This window comes from Petromyzon marinus, unplaced genomic scaffold, assembly GCF_048934315.1.
Source record: "Petromyzon marinus isolate PM22_M1 ecotype Great Lakes invasive population unplaced genomic scaffold, UKy_Petmar_22M1.pri1.0 PM_Scaffold_72, whole genome shotgun sequence".
NCBI lineage: Eukaryota > Metazoa > Chordata > Hyperoartia > Petromyzontiformes > Petromyzontidae > Petromyzon > Petromyzon marinus.
The window spans coordinates 214,159-238,308 of record NW_027423680.1 but is presented as its reverse complement, the minus strand read 5'-3'; the positions used below and the strand labels follow the sequence as shown (position 1 = coordinate 238,308).

The window sequence follows — 24,150 nt, the reverse complement described above, 5'->3', positions numbered from 1 at the left end:
AGTGGTGGTGTTTGTGAGTGGTGGTGGTGAGTGGTGGTGGTGTTGGTGGTGAGGTGGTGGTGAGGTGGTGGTGAGGTGGTGGTGGTGGGTGGTGGTGGTGAGTGGTGTTGGTGGTGAGGTGTTGGTGGTGAGGTGTTGGTGGGTGGTGGTGAGTGGTGGGGTTGGTGGTGAGGTGTTAGTGAGTGGTGGTGAGTGGTGGTGGTGAGTAACTCTAACTCTCTCTCTCTCTCCCTGCAGGTGTTTTGCCCAGACTGTCGGCAACACGGAGCTGTGGAGTGTCCACCTCGCCACTCACCCCCAACTCAACCTCTACAACCCGGGGAGGAAGCGGTGAGCCACTCACCCGCTCGCTCACCCGCTCGCTCACCCACTCACCCGCTCGCTAGCCTACCCAGCCACTCACTCACTCGCTCGCCCACCCGTTCACCCGCTCGCTCGCTCACCCGCTCGCTCACCCGCTCGCTCACCCGCTCGCTAGCCACTCCACCCAGCCACTCACCCACTCGCTCGCCTGTTCACCAACCCCCCCCACTCCCCCCAACTCGCTCACTCACCCAGCCACTCACTCCCCCAGCCACTCACTCACCCACCCAGCCACTCACTCACCCACCCAGCCACTCACTCACCCATCCACCCAGCCACTCACTCACCCACCCAGCCACTCACTCACCCATCCACCCAGCCACTCACTCACTCACTCACCCACCCACTCACTCACCCACCCACCCAGCCACTCGCTCACCCAGCCAGCCAGCCACTCACTCACCCACCCAGCCACTCACCCACCCAGCCACTCACTCACCCACTCACCCACCCACCCAGCCACTCACCCACAAGGCAAGCGCCAGGGTTGTGAGTGATGCTTGCAAGGTCAGGCGGTGTGTCCGCCTGCGAGCCCTCTCACTCTCTCTCTCACTCCGACACTCTGCAGGGCGTGTGGGTGAGTGAGTGAGTGGGTGAGTGGGTGAGTGGCTGGGTTGGTGAGTGGCTGGGTTGGTGAGTGGGTGGGTTGGTGGCTGGGTGGGTGAGCGGCTGGGTTGGTGAGTGGGTGAGTGGCTGGGTTGGTGAGTGGATGAGTGGCTGGGTTGGTGAGTGGATGGGTGGCTGGGTTGGCGAGTGGATGGGTGGCTGGGTTGGTGAGTGGGTGGGTGGCTGGGTTGGTGAGTGGATGGGTGGCTGGGTTGGTGAGTGGATGGGTGGCTGGGTTGGTGAGTGGGTGAGCGGCTGGGTTGGTGAGTGGCTGGGTTGGTGAGTGGGTGGGTGGCTGGGTTGGTGAGTGGGTGAGCGGCTGGGTTGGTGAGTGGCTGGGTTGGTGAGTGGGTGGGTGGCTGGGTTGGTGGGTGGGTGGCTGGGTTGGTGAGTGGGTGGGTGGCTGGGTTGGTGAGTGCTATCGGGAAGTAGTTGGGCGAGTGTTTTGGTGAGTGAGTGTATCAGTGAGTGAGTCTGCCCCTGGTGAGTGTATCAGTGAGTGAGTCTGCCCCTGGTGAGTGAGTGTATTAGTGAGTGAATCTGCTCCTGGTGAGTGAGTGTATCAGTGAGTGAGTGAGTGTATCAGTGAGTGAGTCTGCTCCTGGTGAGTGAGTGTATCAGTGAGTGAGTGTATCAGTGAGTGAGTCTGCCCCTGGTGAGTGAGTGTGTGAGCTGTGAGTGAGTGAGTGTATGAGTGAGTGTATCAGTGAGTGAGTGTGCTATCAGTGAGTGAGTGTGCTATCAGTGAGTGTACTATCAGTGAGTGTGCTATCAATGAGTGAGTCTGCTCCTGGTGAGTGTATCAGTGAGTGAGTCTGCTGCTGGTTTCCTGCTTGTGGTGAGGTCGTGACTCCTGTGACCCCGCATTGCTCCCGTGTGCTGGTGTGTGTCAGTGTGTCACTGTGTGTGTGTGTGTGTGCTGGTGTGTGTGTGTGTCACTGTGTGTGTGTGCTGGTGTGTGTGTGTGTCACTGTGTGTGTGTGCTGGTGTGTGTGTGTGTCACTGTGTGTGTGTGTCACTGTGTGTGTACGTGTGTGCTGGTGTGTGTGTGTGTCACTGTGTGTGTGTCACTGTGTGTCACTGTGTGTGTGTGTGTCACTGTGTGTGTACGTGTGTGCTGGTGTGTGTGTGTGTCACCGTGTGTGTGTGTACGTGTGTGCTGGTGTGTGTGTGCACGTATACGCTGGTGCGTGTGTGTGATTCATTGTGCGTGTGTACGCTGGTGTGTGCGTGTGTACGCTGGTGTGTGTGTGTACGTGTACGCTGGTGTGTGTGTGTGTGTACGTGTACGCTGGTGTGTGTGTGTGTACGTGTACGCTGGTGTGTGTGTGTGTGTGTACGTGTACGCTGGTGTGTGCGTGTGTGTGTACGTGTACGCTGGTGTGTGTGTGTACGTGTACGCTGGTGTGTGTGTGTGTACGTGTACGCTGGTGTGTGTGTGTGTACGTGTACGCTGGTGTGTGTGTGTGTGTACGTGTACGCTGGTGTGTGTGTGTGTGTGTACGTGTACGCTGGTGTGTGTGTGTGTGTGCTCGCTAACAGCACTGCATTCTGTTAAGGCTACACGGGGGACCTTTGTCTGTGTGGGTGTGGAACAGCACTTGGCCTTATAGCCCTGCTAGAGGCTACACGGGGGACCTTTGTCTGTGTCTCTGTGTGTGTGTAGTACATAGACACTGCTGCTGCTACTCCTTACTAACAGCACTTGCACCTACAGCCCTGCTAGAGGCTACCTGGGGGAGCTTTGTCTGTGTGTGGTGTGTGTAGTACATAGACACTGCTACTCGCTACTAACAGCACTTGCCCCTACAGCCCTGCTAGAGGCTACCTGGGGTAGCTTTGTCTGTGTGTGGTGTGTGTAGTACATAGACACTGCTACTCGCTACTAACAGCACTTGCCCCTACAGCCCTGCTAGAGGCTACCTGAGGTAGCTTTGTCTGTGTGTGGTGTGTGTAGTACATAGACACTGCTGCTGCTACTCGCTACTAACAGCACTTGCCCCTACTGCCCTGCTAAAGGCTACCTGGGGGACCTTTGTCTGTGTGTGGTGTGTGTAGTACATAGACACTGCTGCTGCTACTCGCTACTAACTGCACATGCCCCTACAGCCCTGCTAGAGGCTACCTGGGCTAGCTTTGTCTTTGTGTGCCTGCGTTTCCGCGTTCAATTCTGCTGAGGTCGCTCCGTTTCCACAGGAAATGAGGCTCCCTCACCCACACACTCACCCCACACACTCACCCCACACACTCACCCCACACACTCACCCCACACACTCACCCACACACTCACCCACACACTCAGCCCACACACTCACCCACTCACTCACCCACTCACACACTCACACACACACTCACCCACTCACCCCACACACTCACCCACTCACTCACCCCACTCACTCACACACTCACCCACACATTCACTCACTCACACACTCACACACTCACCCCACACACTCACCCCACTCACTCACATACTCACACACTCACTCACACTCTCACCCACACACTCACCCACACACTCACTCACTCACACACTCGCACACTCACCCACACACTCACCCACACACTCACCCACACACTCACCCCACTCACCCCACTCACTCACACACTCACCCACACTCTCACTCACACACTCACCCCACTCACTCACATACTCACCCACACACTCACCCACTCACTCACCCACACACTCACCCCACACACTCACCCACACACTCACCTCACACACTCACTCACACTCACTCACACTCACACACTCACTCACACTCACACACACACACTCACCCACACACTCACCCCACACACTCACCCCACACTCTCACCCACACACTCACCCCACACTCTCACCCACACACTCACCCCACACTCTCACCCACACACTCACCCCACACTCTCACCCACACACTCACCCGCTCGCTCGCTCGCTCGCTCACCACTCACTCACTTACTCACTCACTCAACCACTCACCCATTCGCTCACTCACCCACAGACAGACGGACACACAGACAGACAGAGAGACAGACACACAGAGACAGACACAGACAGACGGACACACAGACAGACACAGACGGACACAGACACACAGACACACAGACAGAGACAGACGGTCAGACACCCTCTCTGTCGCTGTGTGTGAGTGAACGCCCTCTTGGCGAGCTGGCGAGTGAGATGGTGGGTGGGTGAATGAGATGGTGGGTGGGTGGGTGAGATGGTGGGTGAGTGAGATGGTGGGTGGGTGAGATGGGTGAGATGTTGTGATGGTGGGTGGCTGGGTGGGTGAGATGGTGAGTGAGATGGTGAATGATTGAGTGGCTGAGTGAGATTGTGGGTGAGTGAGATGGTGGGTGAGTGAGATGGTGGGTGAGTGAGATGGTGGGTGAGTGAGATGGTGGGTGAGTGAGATGGTGGGTGAGTGAGATGGTGGGTGGGTGAATGATTGAGTGGCTGAGTGAGATGGTGAGTGAATGATTGAGTGGCTGAGTGAGATGGTGGGTGAGTGAGATGGTGGGTGGGTGAGTGAGATGGTGGGTGGGTGAGTGAGATGGTGGGTGGGTGAGTGAGATGGTGGGTGGGTGAGTGAGATGGTGGGTGGGTGGCTTGGTGAGATGGTGGGTGGGTGAGTGAGATGGTGGGTGGGTGGCTTGGTGAGATGGTGGGTGGGTGGCTTGGTGAGATGGTGGGTGGGTGGCTTGGTGAGATGGTGGGTGGGTGGCTGGGTGAGATGGTGGGTGGGTGGGTGGCTGGGTGAGATGGTGGGTGGGTGGCTGAGTGAGATGGTGGGTGGGTGGCTGAGTGAGATGGTGGGTGGGTGGCTGAGTGAGATGGTGAGATGGTGAGTGGCTGGGTGGGATGGTGGGTGAGTGAGTGGGATGGTGGGTGAGTGAGTGGGTGAGTGGGTGGGTGGGTGGGTGAGATGGTGAGTGGCTGGGTGGGATGATGGGTCGGTGGGTGGGATGATGGGTGGGTGGCTAGGTGGGATGGTGAGTGATAGATGGTGTGTGGGTCAGTGAGTGAGATGGTGAGTGAGAGATGGTGTGTGGGTCAGTGAGTGAGATGGTGAGTGAGAGATGGTGTGTGGGTCAGTGAGTGAGATGGTGAGTAGCTGAGTGAGATGGTGGCTGAGTGAGATGGTGAGTGGCTGGGTGAGATGGTGAGTGGCTGGGTGAGATGGTGGGTGGCTGGGTGAGATGGTGGGTGGCTGGGTGGGATGGTGGGTGGCTGGGTGGGATGGTGGGTGGCTGGGTGGGATGGTGAGTGGGTGGCTAGGTGGGATGGTGAGTGAGATGGTGAGTGGGTCAGTGAGTGGCTGGGTGAGATGGTGAGTGGCTGGGTGAGATGGTGAGTGGGTCAGTGAGTGAGATGGTGAGTGGCTGAGTGAGATGGTGGGTGGGTGGCTGAGTGAGATGGTGAGTGAGATGGTGAGTGAGATGGTGAGTGAGATGGTGAGTGAGATGGTGAGTGAGATGGTGAGTGAGATGGTGAGTGAGATGGTGAGTGAGATGGTGAGTGAGATGGTGAGTGGCTGAGTGAGATGGTGAGTGAGATGGTGAGTAGCTGAGTGAGATGGTGAGTGGCTGGGTGAGATGGTGAGTGGCTGGGTGAGATGGTGAGTGGCTGGGTGCTACTGCTGCTGCTCCACTGTAGCTGCACTTGCCCCAGGAAAGTGTTGCGGGCTACACGGGGAAGCTTTGTCTGTGCAGCCGACTGCACGCATTCTCCGCCACATGGACTGCTGGTCCCCTAGGGGAATCAACCATCCCCATCTGTCGGGGGGGGGGGAGGGGGTTGGGAGGGGGTTGGGTGAGCATCGGTTCATCCCCTGAGCACGCCTCACTCACCCACCCACTCATACACTCATTCACTCACTCACTCATTCACTCGTTCACCCACTCATACACTCACTCATTCACTCACTCACTCGTTCACTCACTCAGTCACTCATTCACTCACCCACCCATTCACTCATTCACTCACTCACTCATTCACTCACTCACCCACCCATTCACTCACTCAGTCACTCATTCACTCACTCACTCAGTCACTCATTCACTCACCCACCCACCCATTCACTCATTCACTCACTCACTCATTCACTCGCTCACCCACTCATTCACTCACTCACTCACCCATTCACCCACCCACTCACTCACCCACTCACCCACTCATTCATTCACCCACCCATTCACTCATTCACTCACTCACTCACCCACTCACTCACTCACCCACTCACTCACTCACTCACCCAGTCATTCATTCACTCACCCACTCACCCACCCACCCATTCACTCATTCACTCACTCATTTACTCGCTCACCCACCCATTCACTCACCCACTCACTCACTCATTCACTCGCTCACTCGCTCACTCACCCACTCGCTCACTCACCCACCCATTCACTCACCCACCCATTCACTCATTCACTCACTCACCCACTCATTCACTCACCCACTCACTCACCCACTCGCTCACTCACCCACTCGCTCACTCACCCACTCGCTCACTCACCCACTCGCTCACTCACCCACTCACTCACTCACCCACTCGCCCATTCACTCACCCACTCACTCACTCATTCACCCACTCACCCACTCACCCACCCACCCATTCACTCGCTCACTCACCCACCCACTCATTCACTCACCCACCCACCCATTCACTCACTCACCCACCCACTCACTCACTCACCCACTCACTCACTCACTCACCCACTCACTCACTCACCCACTCACTCACTCACTCACCCACCCACTCACTCACCCACTCACTCACTCACCCACCCACCCATTCACTCACCCACCCACCCACTCACCCACTCGCTCGCCCTCCCCTCCCTCCCCTCTCTGTCTGCCCAGGGGCATGGCTCCCCTAGGGGTGAGTGGTCACAACTGCTGCTGCTGCTGCCGATTAAACATTTAGACGTGAAGATGATGCACCCACTCACTCGCCCACCCATCCACCCGCTCGCCCACTCACTCTCTCGCCCGCTCACCCACTCACGGACCCGCTCGCTCACTCGCCCACTCACTCACCCGCCTGCCCACTCACTTGCCCGCTCACTCGCCCACTCACTCACTCGCTCGCTCACCCACTCACGGACCCGCTCGCTCACTCGCCCACTCACTCACTCGCCCACTCACTCACTCGCCCGCTCACCCACTCACTCACTCACTCGCCTGCTCACTCACTCGCTCACCCACCCACTCACTCACTCACTCGCTCACCCACCCGCTCACTCGCCTGCTCGCCCACCCACTCGCTCACTTGCCCGCTCACTCGCCTTCCCTCCCCTCCCCTGTCTGTCTGCCCTGGGGTATGGCTCCCCTAGGGGTTCTTTGGCCACAACTGCTGCTGATTAAACATTTAGACGTGGAGATGATCCACCCACTAATCCAGTCGCCCATCCACCCACTCACCCACCCACTAATCCACTCGCCCACAAACCCACCAATCCGCCCACCCACCCACCACCACCAACCAATCCACTCACCACCTAGTCATCCTGAGTAGGTGACTCCGTGTGTCTCTCTGTAGCTACGCCCAGCTGAGTAGGTGACTCTGTGTGTCTCTCTGTAGCTACGCCCCGCTGAGTAGGTGACTCCGTGTGTCTCTCTGTAGCTACTCCCAGCTGAGTAGGTGACTCCGTGTGTCTCTCTGTAGCTACGCCCAGCTGAGTAGGGGACTCCGTGTGTCTCTCTGTAGCTACGCCCAGCTGAGTAGGGGACTCCGTGTGTCTCTCTGTAGCTACGCCCAGCTGAGTAGGTGACTCCGTGTGTCTCTCTGTAGCTACGCCCAGCTGAGTCGGGGACTCCGTGTGTCTCTCTGTAGCTGCGCCCAGCTGAGTCAGGTGACTCCGTATGTCTCTCTGTAGCTACGCCCAGCTGAATCAGGTGACTCCGTGTGTCTCTCTGTAGCTACGCCCAGCTGAGTAGGTGACTCCGTGTGTCTCTCTGTAGCTACGCCCAGCTGAGTAGGTGACTCCGTGTGTCTCTCTGTAGCTACGCCCAGCTGAGTAGGGGACTCCGTGTGTCTCTCTGTAGCTACGCCCAGCTGAGTCGGTGACTCCGTGTGTCTCTCTGTAGCTACGCCCAGCTGAGTCAGGTGACTCCGTGTGTCTCTCTGTAGCTACGCCCAGCTGAGTCAGGTGACTCCGTGTGTCTCTCTGTAGCTACGCCCAGCTGAGTCAGGTGACTCCGTGTGTCTCTCTGTAGCTACGCCCAGCTGAGTCAGGTGACTCCGTGTGTCTCTCTGTAGCTACGCCCAGCTGAGTCGGTGACTCCGTGTGTCTCTCTGTAGCTACGCCCAGCTGAGTAGGGTCACTCTGTGTGTCTCTCTGTAGCTACGCCCAGCTGAGTCGGTGACTCCGTGTGTCTCTCTGTAGCTACGCCCAGCTGAGTAGGTGACTCCGTGTGTCTCTCTGTAGCTACGCCCAGCTGAGTCGGGGACTCCGTGTGTCTCTCTGTAGCTACGCCCAGCTGAGTAGGTGACTCCGTGTGTCTCTCTGTAGCTGCGCCCAGCTGAGTCAGGTGACTCCGTATGTCTCTCTGTAGCTACGCCCAGCTGAGTAGGTGACTCCGTGTGTCTCTCTGTAGCTACGCCCAGCTGAGTAGGTGACTCCGTGTGTCTCTCTGTAGCTACGCCCAGCTGAGTCGGGGACTCCGTGTGTCTCTCTGTAGCTACGCCCAGCTGAGTAGGTGACTCCGTGTGTCTCTCTGTAGCTGCGCCCAGCTGAGTCAGGTGACTCCGTATGTCTCTCTGTAGCTACGCCCAGCTGAGTAGGTGACTCCGTGTGTCTCTCTGTAGCTACGCCCAGCTGAGTCAGGTGACTCCGTGTGTCTCTCTGTAGCTACGCCCAGCTGAGTCAGGTGACTCCGTGTGTCTCTCTGTAGCTACGCCCAGCTGAGTCGGGGACTCCGTGTGTCTCTGTAGCTACGCCCAGCTGAGTCGGTGACTCCGTGTGTCTCTCTGTAGCTACGCCCAGCTGAGTCGGGGACTCCGTGTGTCTCTCTGTAGCTACGCCCAGCTGAGTAGGTGACTCCGTGTGTCTCTCTGTAGCTACGCCCAGCTGAGTCAGGTGACTCCGTGTGTCTCTCTGTAGCTACGCCCAGCTGAGTCAGGTGACTCCGTGTGTCTCTCTGTAGCTACGCCCAGCTGAGTAGGTGACTTTGTGTGTCTCTATGTGTCTCTCTGTGTGTCTCTGTGGGTCTCTGTGTGACTCCGTGTGTCTCTGTAGCTACGTTGGAGACTCCGTGTGTGTCTCTGTGTGTGTCTCTGTGTCTGTGTGACTCCGTGCGTGTCTCCGTGTCTGTGTCTCCGTGCGTAGCTACGCGCAGCTGAGCGGCGACTCCGTGTGTCTCTGTGTGTCTCTGTGTGTCTCTGTGGGTCTCTGTGGGTCTCTGTGGGTCTCTGTAGCTACGTTGGGGACTCCGTGTGTGTCTCCGCGTGTCTCTGTGTGTCTCCGCGTGTCTGTGTGACTCCGTGTGTCTCTGTCTCTGTGTGACTCTGTAGCTATGTTGGGGACTCCGTGTGTCTCCGTGTGTCTTTGTGTGACTCCGCGTGTCTCCGTGTGTCTCTCTCTGCGTGTCTCCGCGTGTCTCCGTGTGTCTCTCTCTGCGTGTCTCCGCGTGTCTCCGTGTGTCTCTCTCTGCGTGTCTCCGCGTGTCTCCGTGTGTCTCTCTCTGCATGTCTCCGCGTGTCTCCGTGCGTAGCTACGCGCAGCTGAGCGGCGACTCTGTGTGTCTCTGTGGGTCTCTCTGTCTCCGCGTGTCTCCGTGTGTGTCTCCGTGTCTCTGTGTCTGTGTCTCCGCGTGACTCCGTGTGTCTCCGTCTGTGTCTCCGTGTCTCAGTGTCTCCGTGTGTCTCCGCGTGTCTCTGTGTCTCCGCGTGTCTCCGTGTGTGTCTCCGTGTGTCTCCGCGTGTCTATGTCTCCGTGTGTCTCTGTGTGTCTCCGCGTGTCTCCGTGCGTAGCTACGCGCAGCTGAGCGGCGACTCTGTGTGTCCCTGTGTGTCTCTGTAGCTACGTTGGGGACTCCGTGTGTCTCCGCGTGACTCCGTGTGTCTCTCTCTGCATGTCTCTGTCTCCTTGTGACTCTGTGTGTCTCCGTGTCTCTCCGTGTCTCCGTGTGTCTCTCTCTCCGTATGTCTCCGTGTGTCTCTGCGTGTCTCTATGTCTCCGTGTGACTCTGTGTGTCTCCGTGTGACTCCGCGTATCTCTGTCTCCGTGTGACTCTGTGTGTCTCTCCGTGTCTCCGCGCGTAGCTACGCGCAGCTGAGCGGCGACTCTGTGTCTTTGTGTGTCTCTGTGGGTCTCCGTGTGTGTCTCTGTGGGTCTCTGTGTCTCTGTGGGTCTCTGTGGGTCTCTGTGTCTCTCTGTGTCTGTCTGTGTCTCCACGTGCCTCTTTTGTGTGTCTGTGTGTCTCTGTCTCTGTAGCTACGTTGGGGACTCCGTGTGTGTCTCTGTGACTCCGTGTGTCTCTCTCCGCGTCTCTCCGTGTCTCCGCGCGTAGCTACGCGCAGCTGAGCGGCGACTCTGTGTGTCTCTGTGTGTCTCTGTGTGTCTCTGTGTGTCTCTGTGTGACTCTGTGTGTCTCCGTGTCTCCGCGCGTAGCTACGCGCAGCTGAGCGGCGACTCTGTGTGTCTCTGTGGGTCTCTCTGTCTCCGTGTGTCTCCGTGTGTCTCCGTGTGTCTCCGCGTCTCTCCGTGTCTCTCCGTGCGTAGCTACGCGCAGCTGAGCGGCGACTCTGTGTGTCTCTGTGTGTCTCTGTGTGTCTCTGTAGCTACGTTGGGGACTCCTTGTGTCTCTGTGTGACTCCGCGTGTCTCCGTGTGTGTCTCTGTGTGACTCCGCGTGTCTCCGTGTGTGTCTCTCTCTCCGTGTCTCTCCGTGTGTAGCTACGCGCAGCTGAGCGGCGACTCTGTGTGTCTCTGTGTGTCTCTGTGTGTCTCTGTAGCTACGTTGGGGACTCCGTGTGACTCTGTGTGTCTCCGTGTCTCTCCGTGTGTCTCCGTGTGTCTCTCTCCGTGTGACTCCGTGTGTCTCTGTGTGTCTCTGTGTGTCTCCGCGCGTAGCTACGCGCACTTAGCTGCGACTCTGTGTCTTTGTGTGTCTCTGTGGGTCTCCGTGTGTGTCTCTGTGGGTCTCTGTGGGTCTCTGTGTGTCTTTGTGTCTGTCTGTGTCTCCACGTGCCTCTTTTGTGTGTCTGTGTGTCTCTGTCTCTGTAGCTACGTTGGGGACTCCGTGTGTGTCTCTGTGTGACTCTGTGTGTCTCTGTGTGACTCCGCGTGTCTCTCTCTGCGTGTCTCCGTGCGTAGCTACGCGCAGCTGAGCGGCGTCTCCGTGTCTCCGTGTCTCTGTGTGTCTCTGTGTGTCTCTGTGTGACTCCGTGTGTCTCTGTGTGACTCCGCGTGTCTCTGTGTGACTCCGTGTGTCTCTGTGTGACTCCGTGTGTCTCCGTGTGTGTCTCCGTGTCTCTGTGTCTCCGCGTGTCTGTGTCTCCGTGTGACTCCGCGTCTCTCCGTGTCTCCGCGCGTAGCTACGCGCAGCTGAGCGGCGACTCTGTGTCCGTGTCGTGCGACGTCCCTTGGGGCGTGGGCTCGCTGCTGTCGCTGGCGTTCGGCGAGGATGGCCGCTACGAGCTGCGTGCCAGCGACGGGCGCTCGCTGCGGGCGGACGGGGCCCTGGGCCCCCCTCGCGGGGACACGGCCTCCTTCACGCTCGAGGTCCACGCGGGGAGCGTGGCCTTCAAGGTCAGAGACTCACTGTGAGAGACACGTGGGGAGCGTGGCCTTCAAGGTCAGAGACCTCACTGTGTGAGACCTCACTGTGTGAGACCTCACTGTGAGAGACACGGCCTCCTTCACGCTCGAGGTCCACGCGGGGAGCGTGGCCTTCAAGGTGAGAGACTCTCACTGTGTGAGACACGTGGGGAGCGTGGCCTTCAAGGTCAGAGACTCACTGTGTGAGACACTCACTGTGTGAGACCTCACTGTGTGAGACCTCACTGTGTGAGACACGGCCTCCTTCACGCTCGAGGTCCACGCGGGGAGCGTGGCCTTCAAGGTGAGAGACCCTCACTGTGTGAGACACGTGGGGAGCGTGGCCTTCAAGGTCAGAGACCTCACTGTGTGAGACACTCACTGTGTGAGACCTCACTGTGTGAGACCTCACTGTGTGAGACACGGCCTCCTTCACGCTCGAGGTCCACGCGGGGAGCGTGGCCTTCAAGGTGAGAGACCCTCACTGTGTGAGACACGTGGGGAGCGTGGCCTTCAAGGTCAGACTCTCACTGTGTGAGACACTCACTGTGTGAGACACTCACTGTGTGAGACACGCGGGGAGCGTGGCCTTCAAGGTGAGACGCTCACTGTGTGAGACCTCACTGTGTGAGACCCTCACTGTGTGAGACCTCACTGTGTGAGACCTCACTGTGTGAGACCTCACTGTGTGAGACACGGCCTCCTTCACGCTCGAGGTCCACGCGGGGAGCGTGGCCTTCAAGGTGAGAGACCCTCAATGTGTGAGACACCTCACTGTGTGAGACCTCACTGTGTGAGACCTCACTGTGTGAGACACTCACTGTGTGAGACACGCGGGGAGCGTGGCCTTCAAGGTGAGACTCTCACTGTGTGAGACCTCACTGTGTGAGACACGTGGGGAGCGTGGCCTTCAAGGTCAGAGACTCACTGTGAGAGACACCCACTGCGTGAGACACGTGGGGAGCGTGGCCTTCAAGGTCAGAGACCTCACTGTGAGAGACCTCACTGTGAGAGACCTCACTGTGAGAGACCTCACTGTGAGAGACCTCACTGAGAGACCCTCACTGTGAGAGACCTCACTGTGAGAGACCTCACTGTGAGAGACCTCACTGTGAGAGACCTCACTGTGAGAGACCTCACTGTGTGAGACCTCACTGTGTGAGACCTCACTGTGTGAGACCTCACTGTGTGAGACACGGCCTCCTTCACGCTCGAGGTCCACGCGGGGAGCGTGGCCTTCAAGGTCAGAGACTCACTGTGAGAGACACTCACTGTGTGAGACCTCACTGTGTGAGACACGTGGGGAGCGTGGCCTTCAAGGTGAGAGACCCTCACTGTGTGAGACACGTGGGGAGCGTGGCCTTCAAGGTGAGACGCTCACTGTGAGAGACGCTCACTGTGAGAGACACTCACTGTGTGAGACACTCACTGTGTGAGACACGTGGGGAGCGTGGCCTTCAAGGTCAGAGACCTCACTGTGTGAGACCTCACTGTGTGAGACCTCACTGTGTGAGACCTCACTGTGTGAGACCTCACTGTGTGAGACCTCACTGTGTGAGACCTCACTGTGTGAGACCTCACTGTGTGAGACCTCACTGTGTGAGACACTCACTGTGAGAGACCTCACTGTGTGAGACCTCACTGTGTGAGACACGGCCTCCTTCACGCTCGAGGTCCACGCGGGGAGCGTGGCCTTCAAGGTCAGAGACTCTCACTGTGTGAGACACTCACTGTGAGAGACACTCACTGTGTGAGACACGCGGGGAGCGTGGCCTTCAAGGTGAGAGACCCTCACTGTGAGAGACACTCACTGTGAGAGACACGTGGGGAGCGTGGCCTTCAAGGTCAGAGACTCACTGTGTGAGACCTCACTGTGTGAGACCTCACTGTGTGAGACCTCACTGTGTGAGACACGGCCTCCTTCACGCTCGAGGTCCACGCGGGGAGCGTGGCCTTCAAGGTGAGACTCGCTGTGTGAGACACGCGGGGAGCGTGGCCTTCAAGGTGAGACGCTCACTGTGTGAGACCTCACTGTGTGAGACCTCACTGTGTGAGACACGGCCTCCTTCACGCTCGAGGTCCACGTGGAGAGCGTGGCCTTCAAGGTCAGAGACTCACTGTGTGAGACTCTCACTGTGTGAGACACGCGGGGAGCGTGGCCTTCAAGGTGAGACTCGCTGTGAGAGACCTCACTGTGTGAGACCTCACTGTGTGAGACCTCACTGTGTGAGACCTCACTGTGTGAGACCTCACTGTGTGAGACCTCACTGTGAGAGACCTCACTGTGAGAGACCTCACTGTGTGAGAGACCTCACTGTGTGAGACCCTCACTGTGTGAGACCTCACTGTGTGAGACCTCACTGTGTGAGACCCTCACTGTGTGAGACCCTCACTGTGTGAGACCTCACTGTGAGAGACCTCACTGTGAGGTCTCTCACTGTGTGAGACCTCACTGTGTGAGACCTCACTGTGTGAGACCTCACTGTGTGAGACCTCACTGTGAGAGACCTCACTGTGTGAGACCTCACTGTGTGAGACACCCACTGTGTGAGACCTCACTGTGAGAGACCTCACTGTGTGAGACCTCACTGTGAGAGACCCTCACTGTGTGAGACCTCACTGTGTGAGACCTCACTGTGTGAGACCTCACTGTGTGAGACCTCACTGTGAGAGACCTCACTGTGTGAGACCTCACTGTGTGAGACCTCGCTGTGTGAGACCTCGCTGTGTGAGACCTCACTGTGAGAGACCTCACTGTGAGAGACCTCACTGTGAGAGACCTCACTGTGTGAGACCTCACTGTGAGAGACCCTCACTGTGAGAGACCTCACTGTGAGAGACCTCACTGTGAGAGACCTCACTGTGTGAGACCTCACTGTGTGAGACACGGCCTCCTTCACGCTCGAGGTCCACGCGGGGAGCGTGGCCTTCAAGGTGAGAGGCGTGGGGGGGGGCGGAGACAACCAGGGCCCCCCACTTAGACCCCCCCCCCCACTGTGCCCCCCTCCCCAGGACACAGAAGGACGCTATTTGTGCCCTTCGGGGCCCTCCGGGATCCTGAAATCCGTCCGTGCGGCGTCTGCCTCTGCCCTGTCGCGCCCGGCCAAGGACGAGCTGTTTGTGCTGGAGGAGTCACGTGCACAAATCACCCTGAGGAGCACCTCTAGCGGGAGAGCCGTGTCAGCCAGGCAGGGTGGGTCACTGTGTGGGTGGGTCACTGTGTGGGTGGGTCACTGTGTGGGTGGGTCACTGACTGTGTGGGTCACTGTGTGGGTCACTGTGTGGGTCACTGTGTGGGTCACTGTGTGGGTCACTGTGTGGGTGACTGTCACGTGCACAAATCACCCTGAGGAGCACCTCTAGCGGGAGAGCCGTGTCAGCCAGGCAGGGTGGGTCACTGTGTGGGTGACTGTGTGGGTGACTGTGTGGGTGACTGTGTGGGTCACTGTGTGGGTGACTGTGTGGGTCACTGTGTGGGTGACTGTCACGTGCACAAATCACCCTGAGGAGCACCTCTAGCGGGAGAGCCGTGTCAGCCAGGCAGGGTGGGTCACTGTGTGGGTGGGTGACTGTGTGGGTCACTGTGTGGGTCACTGTGTGGGTCACTGTGTGGGTCACTGTGTGGGTCACTGTGTGGGTGACTGTCACGTGCACAAATCACCCTGAGGAGCACCTCTAGTGGGAGAGCCGTGTCAGCCAGGCAGGGTGGGTGACTGTGTGGGTGACTGTGTGGGTGACTGTGTGGGTGACTGTCTCTGTGTCTCTGTGTCTGTGTCTCAGGTCTGGACATCTCTGCTAACCAGGAGGACGAGGGGGAGACGGAGACGTTCCAGATGGAGGCTGTTCCAGACGGCTGGTCTCTGACTCTGTCTCTGACTGTGTCTCTGACTGTGTCTCTCTGTCTCTGCCTGTCTCTCTGACTGTCTCAGGTCTGGACATCTCTGCTAACCAGGAGGACGAGGGGGAGACGGAGACGTTCCAGATGGAGGCTGTTCCAGGCGGCTGGTCTCTGACTGTGTCTCTGACTGTGTCTCTGACTGTGTCTCTGTCTCTCTGTCTGTCTCTCTGACTGTCTCAGGACTGGACATCTCGGCTAACCAGGAGGACGAGGGGGAGACGGAGACGTTCCAGATGGAGGCTGTTCCAGGCGGCTGGTCTCTGACTATGTCTCTGACTGTCTCTGACTGTGTCTCTGTCTCTGACTGTGTCTCTGTGTCTCTGACTGTGTCTCTGTGTCTCTGTCTCTGACTGTCTCTGTGTCTCTGTGTCTCAGGTCTGGACATCTCGGCTAACCAGGAGGACGAGGGGGAGACGGAGACGTTCCAGATGGAGGCTGTTCCAGGCGGCTGGTCTCTGACTGTCTCTCTGACTGTCTCTCTGTCTGTGTCTCTGTCTCTGTGTCTCTGTCTCTGTGTCTCAGGACTGGACATCTCGGCTAACCAGGAGGACGAGGGGGAGACGGAGACGTTCCAGATGGAGGCTGTTCCAGACGGCTGGTCTCTGACTCTGTCTCTGTCTGTCTCTCTGACTGTGTCTCTGACTCTGTCTCTGTGTCTCTGTCTCTCTGACTGTGTCTCAGGACTGGACATCTCTGCTAACCAGGAGGACGAGGGGGAGACGGAGACGTTCCAGATGGAGGCTGTTCCAGACGGCTGGTCTCTGCGCTGTTTCGGAGGCTCCTATTGGGCCGTGAGCGGGGCCAGCGGTGGGCTCCAAGCCTCCGCCTCGTCGCAGTGAGACTCCCGCTCTGTCTCCACGCGTCTCTCTGTCTCCACGTGTCTCCACGTGTCCTCCACGTGTCTCTCTCTGTCTCCACGTGTCTCTCTCTGTCTCCACGTGTCTCCACGTGTCTCTGTCTCCACGCGTGTCCACGTGTCTCCACGTGTCTCCACGTGTCTCCACGTGTCTCCCTGTGTCCTCCACGTGTCTCCACGTGTCTCCACGTGTCTCTCTCTGTCTCCACGTGTCTCTCTCTGTCTCCACGTGTCTCTGTCTCCACGTGTCTCCCTGTGTCCTCCACGTGTCTCTCTCTGTCTCCACGTGTCTCTGTCTCCACGTGTCTCCCTGTGTCCTCCACGTGTCTCTCTCTGTCTCCACGTGTCTCCCTGTGTCCTCCACGTGTCTCCACGTGTCTCCACGTGTCTCTCTCTGTCTCCACGTGTCTCCACGTGTCTCTGTCTCCACGTGTCTCCCTGTGTCTCTACGTGTCTCTCTGTGTCTCCACGTGTCTCCCTGTGTCCACGTGTCTCCACGTGTCTCTGTCTCCACGTGTCTCTCTGTCTCCACGCGTCTCCACGTGTCTCTCTCTGTCTCCACGCGTCTCCACGTGTCCACGTGTCTCCACGTGTCTCTGTCTCCACGTGTCCACGTGTCTCCACGTGTCTCTGTCTCCACGTGTCTCTCTCTGTCTCCACGTGTCTCTGTCTCCACGTGTCCACGTGTCTCCACGTGTCTCTGTCTCCACGTGTCTCTCTCTGTCTCCACGTGTCTCTGTCTCCACGTGTCTCTCTCTGTCTCCACGTGTCTCCACGTGTCTCTCTCCGTCTCCACGTGTCTCCACGTGTCTCTCTCCGTCTCCACGTGTCTCTCTCCGTCTCCACGTGTCTCCACGTGTCTCTCTGTCTCCACGTGTCTCCACGTGTCTCTCTGTCTCCACGTGTCTCCACGTGTCTCCATGTGTCTCCACGTGTCTCTCTCTGTCTCCATGTGTCTCCACGTGTCTCTCTCTGTCTCCACGTGTCTCCACGTGTCTCCCTGTGTCCTCCACGTGTCTCCCTGTGTCCACATGTCTCCACGCGTCTCCACGTGTCTCTCTCTGTCTCCACGTGTCTCTCTCTGTCTCCACGTGTCTCTCTGTCTCCACGTGTCTCCCTGTGTCCTCCACGTGTCTCCCTGTGTCTCTCTCTGTCTCCACGCGTCTCCACGTGTCTCCCTGTGTCTCTCTCTGTCTCCACGTGTCTCTCTCTGTCTTCACGTGTCTCTCTCTGTCCTCCACGTGTCTCCACGTGTCTCCCTGTGTCCTCCACGTGTCTCCACGTGTCTCCCTGTGTCTCCACGTGTCTCTCTCTGTGTCTCTGTGCCTCCACGTGTCTCTCTCTGTGTCTCTGTGTCTCCACGTGTCTCTGTCTCCACGTGTCTCTACGTGTCTCTCTGTGTCTCCACGTGTCTCTGTCTCCACGTGTCTCTCTCTGTCTCCACGTGTCTCTCTCTGTCTCCACGCGTCTCCACGTGTCTCCACGTGTCTCCCTGTGTCTCCACGTGTCTCTCTCTGTGTCTCTGTGCCTCCACGTGTCTCTCTCTGTGTCTCTGTGTCTCCACGTGTCTCTGTCTCCACGTGTCTCTACGTGTCTCTCTGTGTCTCCACGTGTCTCTGTCTCCACGTGTCTCTCTCTGTCTCCACGTGTCTCTCTCTGTCTCCACGTGTCTCCACGTGTCTCTCTCTGTCTCCACGTGTCTCTCTCTGTCTCCACGTGTCTCTCTCTGTCTCCACGTGTCTCTCTCTGTCTCCACGTGTCTCTCTCTGTCTCTCTCTGTGTCTCCACGTGTCTCCACGTGTCTCTCTCTGTCTCCACGTGTCTCTCTCTGTCTCTCTGTGTCTCCACGTGTCTCTCTCTGTCTCCACGTGTCTCTCTCTGTCTCCACGTGTCTCTCTCTGTCTCCCTGTGTCTCCACGCGTCTCCACGTGTCTCTGTCTCCACGTGTCTCCACGTGTCTCTCTCTGTCTCCACGTGTCTCCCTGTGTCTCCACGTGTCTCTCTCTGTCTCCACGTGTCTCTCTCTGTCTCCACGTGTCTCTCTCTGTCTCCACGTGTCTCTCTCTGTCTCTCTGTGTCTCCACGTGTCTCTCTCTGTCTCCACGTGTCTCTCTCTGTCTCCACGTGTCTCTCTCTGTCTCCACGTGTCTCTCTCTGTCTCCACGTGTCTCTCTCTGTCTCCACGTGTCTCTCTCTGTCTCTCTCTGTGTCTCCACGCGTCTCCACGTGTCTCTGTCTCCACGTGTCTCCACGTGTCTCTCTCTGTCTCCCTGTGTCTCCACGCGTCTCCACGTGTCTCTGTCTCCACGTGTCTCCACGTGTCTCTCTCTGTCTCCACGTGTCTCCCTGTGTCTCCACGTGTCTCTCTGTCTCCACGTGTCTCCACGTGTCTCTCTCTGTCTCCACGTGTCTCTCTCTGTCTCCACGTGTCTCTCTCTGTCTCTCTGTGTCTCCACGTGTCTCCACGTGTCTCTCTCTGTCTCCACGTGTCTCTCTCTGTCTCTCTGTGTCTCCACGTGTCTCCACGTGTCTCTCTCTGTCTCCACGTGTCTCCCTGTGTCTCCACGTGTCTCCCTGTGTCTCCACGTGTCTCTCTCTGTCTCCACGTGTCTCTCTCTGTCTCCACGTGTCTCTCTCTGTCTCCACGTGTCTCTCTCTGTCTCCACGTGTCTCTCTCTGTCTCTCTGTGTCTCCACGTGTCTCCACGTGTCTCTCTCTGTCTCCACGTGTCTCTCTCTGTCTCCACGTGTCTCTCTCTGTCTCCACGTGTCTCTCTCTGTCTCCACGTGTCTCTCTCTGTCTCCACGTGTCTCTCTCTGTCTCCACGTGTCTCTCTCTGTCTCTCTCTGTGTCTCCACGTGTCTCCACGTGTCTCTCTCTGTCTCCACGTGTCTCTCTCTGTCTCTCTCTGTCTCCACGTGTCTCTCTCTGTCTCCACGTGTCTCTCTCTGTCTCTCTGTGTCTCCACGTGTCTCCACGTGTCTCTCTCTGTCTCCACGTGTCTCTCTCTGTCTCTCTGTGTCTCCACGTATCTCTCTCTGTCTCCACGTGTCTCTCTCTGTCTCCACGTGTCTCTCTCTGTCTCCCTGTGTCTCCACGTGTCTCCACGTGTCTCTCTCTGTCTCCACGTGTCTCCCTGTGTCTCCACGTGTCTCCCTGTGTCTCCACGTGTCTCTCTCTGTCTCCACGTGTCTCCACGTGTCTCTCTCTGTCTCCACGTGTCTCTCTCTGTCTCCACGTGTCTCTCTCTGTCTCTCTGTGTCTCCACGTGTCTCCACGTGTCTCTCTCTGTCTCCACGTGTCTCTCTCTGTCTCTCTGTGTCTCCACGTGTCTCCACGTGTCTCTCTCTGTCTCCACGTGTCTCTCTCTGTCTCCACGTGTCTCTCTCTGTCTCCACGTGTCTCTCTGTGTCCTCCACGTGTCTCCACGCGTCTCCCTGTGGTCTCCACGTGTCTCTCTCTGTCTCCCTGTGGTCTCCACGTGTCTCTCTCTGTCTCCCTGTGTCCTCCACGTGTCTCTCTCTGTCTCCACGTGTCTCCACGCGTCTCTCTCTGTCTCCACGTGTCTCCACGTGTCTCCACGTGTCTCTCTCTGTCTCCACGTGTCTCTCTCTGTCTCCACGTGTCTCCACGCGTCTCCACGCGTCTCCACGTGTCTCCACGTGTCTCTCTCTGTCTCCCCGTGTCTCCACGTGTCTCCATACGTCTCCAGTGTCTCCCTGTGTCCTCCACGTGTGTCTCTGTCTCCACGTGTCTCCCTGTGTCTCCACGTGTCTCTGTCTCCACGTGTCTCCCTGTGGTCTCTACGCGTCTCCACGTGTCTCTCTCTGTCTCCACGTGTCTCTCTCTGTCTCCACGTGTCTCTCTCTGTCTCCACGTGTCTCCACGTGTCTCCACGTGTCTCCACGTGTCTCCACGTGTCTCCCTGTGGTCTCCACGTGTCTCTCTCTGTCTCCACGTGTCTCCACGTGTCTCTCTCTGTCTCCACGTGTCTCCACGTGTCTCTTTCTGTCTCCACGTGTCTCTGTCTCCACGTGTCTCCACGTGTCTTTCTCTGTCTCCACGTGTCCTCCACGTGTCTCTCTGTCTCCACGCGTCTCTCTCTGTCTCCCTGTGGTCTCCACGTGTCTCCACGTGTCTCCACGTGTCTCTCTGTCTCCACGTGTCTTTCTGTGTCTCCACGTGTCCTCCACGTGTCTCTCTCTGTCTCCACGTATCTCCACGTGTCTCCACATGTCTCTCTCTGTCTCCACGTGTCTCCACGCTGCTCCATGTATCTCCACATGTCTCTCTGTCTCCACGCGTCTCCCTGTGGTCTCCACGTGTCTCCCTGTGTCCTCCACGTGTCTCCCTGTGTCCTCCACGTGTCTCCACGTGTCTCTCTCTGTGTCTCCACGTGTCTCCACGTGTCTCCCTGTGTCTCCATGCGTCTCCAGTGTCTCCCTGTGTCTCCACGTGTCTCCCTGTGGTCTCCACGTGTCCTCCACGTGTCTCTCTCTGTGTCTCCACGTGTCTCTCTCTGTGTCTCCACGTGGCTCCACGTATCTCCACGTGTCTCTGTCTCCACGTGTCTCTCTCTGTCCTCCACGTGTCTCTCTCTGTTTTCACGTGTCTCCCTGTCTCTCTGTTTTCACGTGTCTCCCTGTGTCTCTGTTTTCACGTGTCTCCCTGTGTCTCTCTGTCTCCACGTGTCTCCCTGTGTCTCTCTGTCTCCACGTGTCTCCACGTGTCTCTCTGTCTCCACGTGTCTTTCTGTGTCTCCACGTGTCCTCCACATGTCTCTCTCTGTCTCCACGTGTCTCCCTGTGTCTCCACGTGTCTCTCTCTGTCTCCACGTGTCTCTCTTTGTCTCCACGTGTCTCTCTGTGGTCTCCACGTGTCTCCACGTGTCTCTCTCTGTGTCTCCACGTGTCTCCCTGTGTCTCCATGCGTCTCCAGTGTCTCCCTGTGTCCTCCACGTGTCTCTCTGTCTCCCTGTGTCTCCCTGTGTCCTCCACGTGTCTCTCTGTCTCCCTGTGTCTCCACGTGTCTCCCTGTGGTCTCCCTGTGTCCTCCACGTGTCTCTCTCTGTCTCCACGTGTCTCTCTCTGTCTCCACGTGTCTCTCTCTGTCTCCACGTGTCTCCACGTGTCTCTCTGTCTCCCTGTGTCTCCACGTGTCTCCCTGTGGTCTCCCTGTGTCCTCCACGTGTCTCCACGTGTCTCCCTGTGTCTCCACGTGTCTGTGTCTCCACGTGGCCTCCACGTGTCTCTCTCTGTCTCCACGTGTCTCCACGTGTCTCTCTGTCTCCCTGTGTCTCCACGTGTCTCTCTGTGGTCTCCACGTGTCTCCACGTGTCTCTCTCTGTGTCTCCACGTGTCTCCCTGTGTCTCCATGCGTCTCCAGTGTCTCCCTGTGTCCTCCACGTGTCTCTCTGTCTCCCTGTGTCTCCACGTGTCTCCCTGTGTCCTCCACGTGTCTCTCTGTCTCCCTGTGTCTCCACGTGTCTCCCTGTGGTCTCCCTGTGTCCTCCACGTGTCTCTCTCTGTCTCCACGTGTCTCTCTCTGTCTCCACGTGTCTCTCTCTGTCTCCACGTGTCTCTCTCTGTCTCCACGTGTCTCCACGTGTCTCTCTGTCTCCCTGTGTCTCCACGTGTCTCCCTGTGGTCTCCCTGTGTCCTCCACGTGTCTCCACGTGTCTCCCTGTGTCTCCACGTGTCTGTGTCTCCACGTGGCCTCCACGTGTCTCTCTCTGTCTCCACGTGTCTCTCTCTGTCTCCACGTGTCTCTCTCTGTCTCCACGTGTCTCCACGTGTCTCTGTCTCCACGTGTCTCTGTCTCCACGTGTCTCCACGTGTCTCTCTCTGTCTCCACGTGTCCTCCACGTGTCTGTGTCTCCACGTGTCTCTCTCTGTCTCCACGTGTCTCCACGTGTCTCCACGTGTCTCTCTGTCTCCCTGTGTCTCCACGTGTCTCCCTGTGTCCTCCACGTGTCTCCCTGTGTCTCCACGTGTCTGTCTCCACGTGTCCTCCACGTGTCTCTCTCTGTCTCCACGTGTCTCTCTCTGTCTCCACGTGTCTCCACGTGTCTCTCTCTGTCTCCACGTGTCTCCACGTGTCTCTCTGTGTCCTCCACGTGTCTCTCTCTGTCTCCACGTGTCTCCACGTGTCTCTCTCTGTCCTCCACGTGTCTCTCTCTGTCTCCCTGTGTCTCCCTGTGTCCTCCACGTGTCTCCACGTGTCTCTGTCTCCCTGCGTCCTCCACGTGTCTCTCTCTGTCTCCACGTGTCTCTCTGTCTCCACGTGTCTCTCTCTGTCTCCCCGTGTCTCCACGTGTCTCCCTCTGTCCTCCACGTGTCTCTCTCTGTCTCCACGTGTCTCCACGCGTCTCTCTCTGTCTCCACGTGTCTCCACGTGTCTCTCTCTGTCTCCACGTGTCTCCCTCTGTCCTCCACGTGTCTCTCTCTGTCTCCACGTGTCTCCACGTGTCCTCCACGTGTCTCCACGTGTCTCTCTCTGTCTCCACGTGTCTTGCTCTGTCTCCACGTGTCTCTGTCTCCACGTGTCTCCACGTGTCTCTCTCTGTCTCCCTGTGTCTCCACGTGTCTCCCTCTGTCCTCCACGTGTCTCTCTGTGTCTCCACGTGTCTCCACGCGTCTCTCTCTGTCTCCACGTGTCTCCACGTGTCTCTCTGTGTCTCCACGTGTCTCTCTCTGTCTCCACGTGTCTCTGTCTCCACGTGTCTCCACGTGTCTCTCTCTGTCTCCACGTGTCTCTGTCTCCACGTGTCCTCCACGTGTCTCCACGTGTCTCCACGTGTCTCTCTCTGTTCTCCACGTGTCTCTCTCTGTCTCCACGTGTCTCCACGTGTCTCTCTCTGTCTCCACGTGTCCTCCACGTGTCTCCACGTGTCCTCCACGTGTCTCCACGTGTCTCCCTGTGTCTCCACGTGTCTCTCTCTGTGTCTCTGTGCCTCCACGTGTCTCTCTCTGTCCTCCACGTGTCTCTCTCTGTCTCCCTGTGTCTCCCTGTGTCCTCCACGTGTCTCCACGTGTCTCTGTCTCCCTGTGTCCTCCACGTGTCTCTCTCTGTCTCCACGTGTCTCTCTGTCTCCACGTGTCTCTCTCTGTCTCCCCGTGTCTCCACGTGTCTCTCTCTGTCTCCACGTGTCTCCCTCTGTCCTCCACGTGTCTCTCTCTGTCTCCACGTGTCTCCACGTGTCCTCCACGTGTCTCCACGTGTCTCTCTCTGTCTCCACGTGTCTCTCTCTGTCTCCACGTGTCTCGCTCTGTCTCCACGTGTCTCTGTCTCCACGTGTCTCCACGTGTCTCTCTCTGTCTCCCTGTGTCTCCACGTGTCTCCCTCTGTCCTCCACGTGTCTCTCTGTGTCTCCACGTGTCTCCACGCGTCTCTCTCTGTCTCCACGTGTCTCCACGTGTCTCTCTGTGTCTCCACGTGTCTCTCTCTGTCTCCACGTGTCTCTGTCTCCACGTGTCTCCACGTGTCTCTCTCTGTCTCCACGTGTCTCTGTCTCCACGTGTCCTCCACGTGTCTCCACGTGTCTCCACGTGTCTCTCTCTGTTCTCCACGTGTCTCTCTCTGTCTCCACGTGTCTCCACGTGTCTCTCTCTGTCTCCACGTGTCCTCCACGTGTCTCCACGTGTCCTCCACGTGTCTCCACGTGTCCTCCACGT

The 24,150-nt window shown here is 57.9% G+C and overlaps 1 protein-coding gene across 5 annotated transcripts in view; it reads left to right on the top strand.

Moving 5' to 3' along the window:
• LOC116938094 (fascin-like) overlaps positions 1–24,150 on the top strand; it is a 69,500-nt gene that overhangs the window by 28,835 nt on the left and 16,515 nt on the right. For all 5 annotated transcript variants that reach the window (XM_076064782.1, XM_076064783.1, XM_076064784.1 and 2 more), the window contains 4 exons: positions 238–330; positions 11,501–11,714; positions 14,736–14,916; positions 16,303–16,456. In XM_076064782.1, the coding sequence (XP_075920897.1) occupies positions 238–330; positions 11,501–11,714; positions 14,736–14,916; positions 16,303–16,456 (642 nt within the window). The remainder of the gene's footprint in view (positions 1–237; positions 331–11,500; positions 11,715–14,735; positions 14,917–16,302; positions 16,457–24,150) is intronic.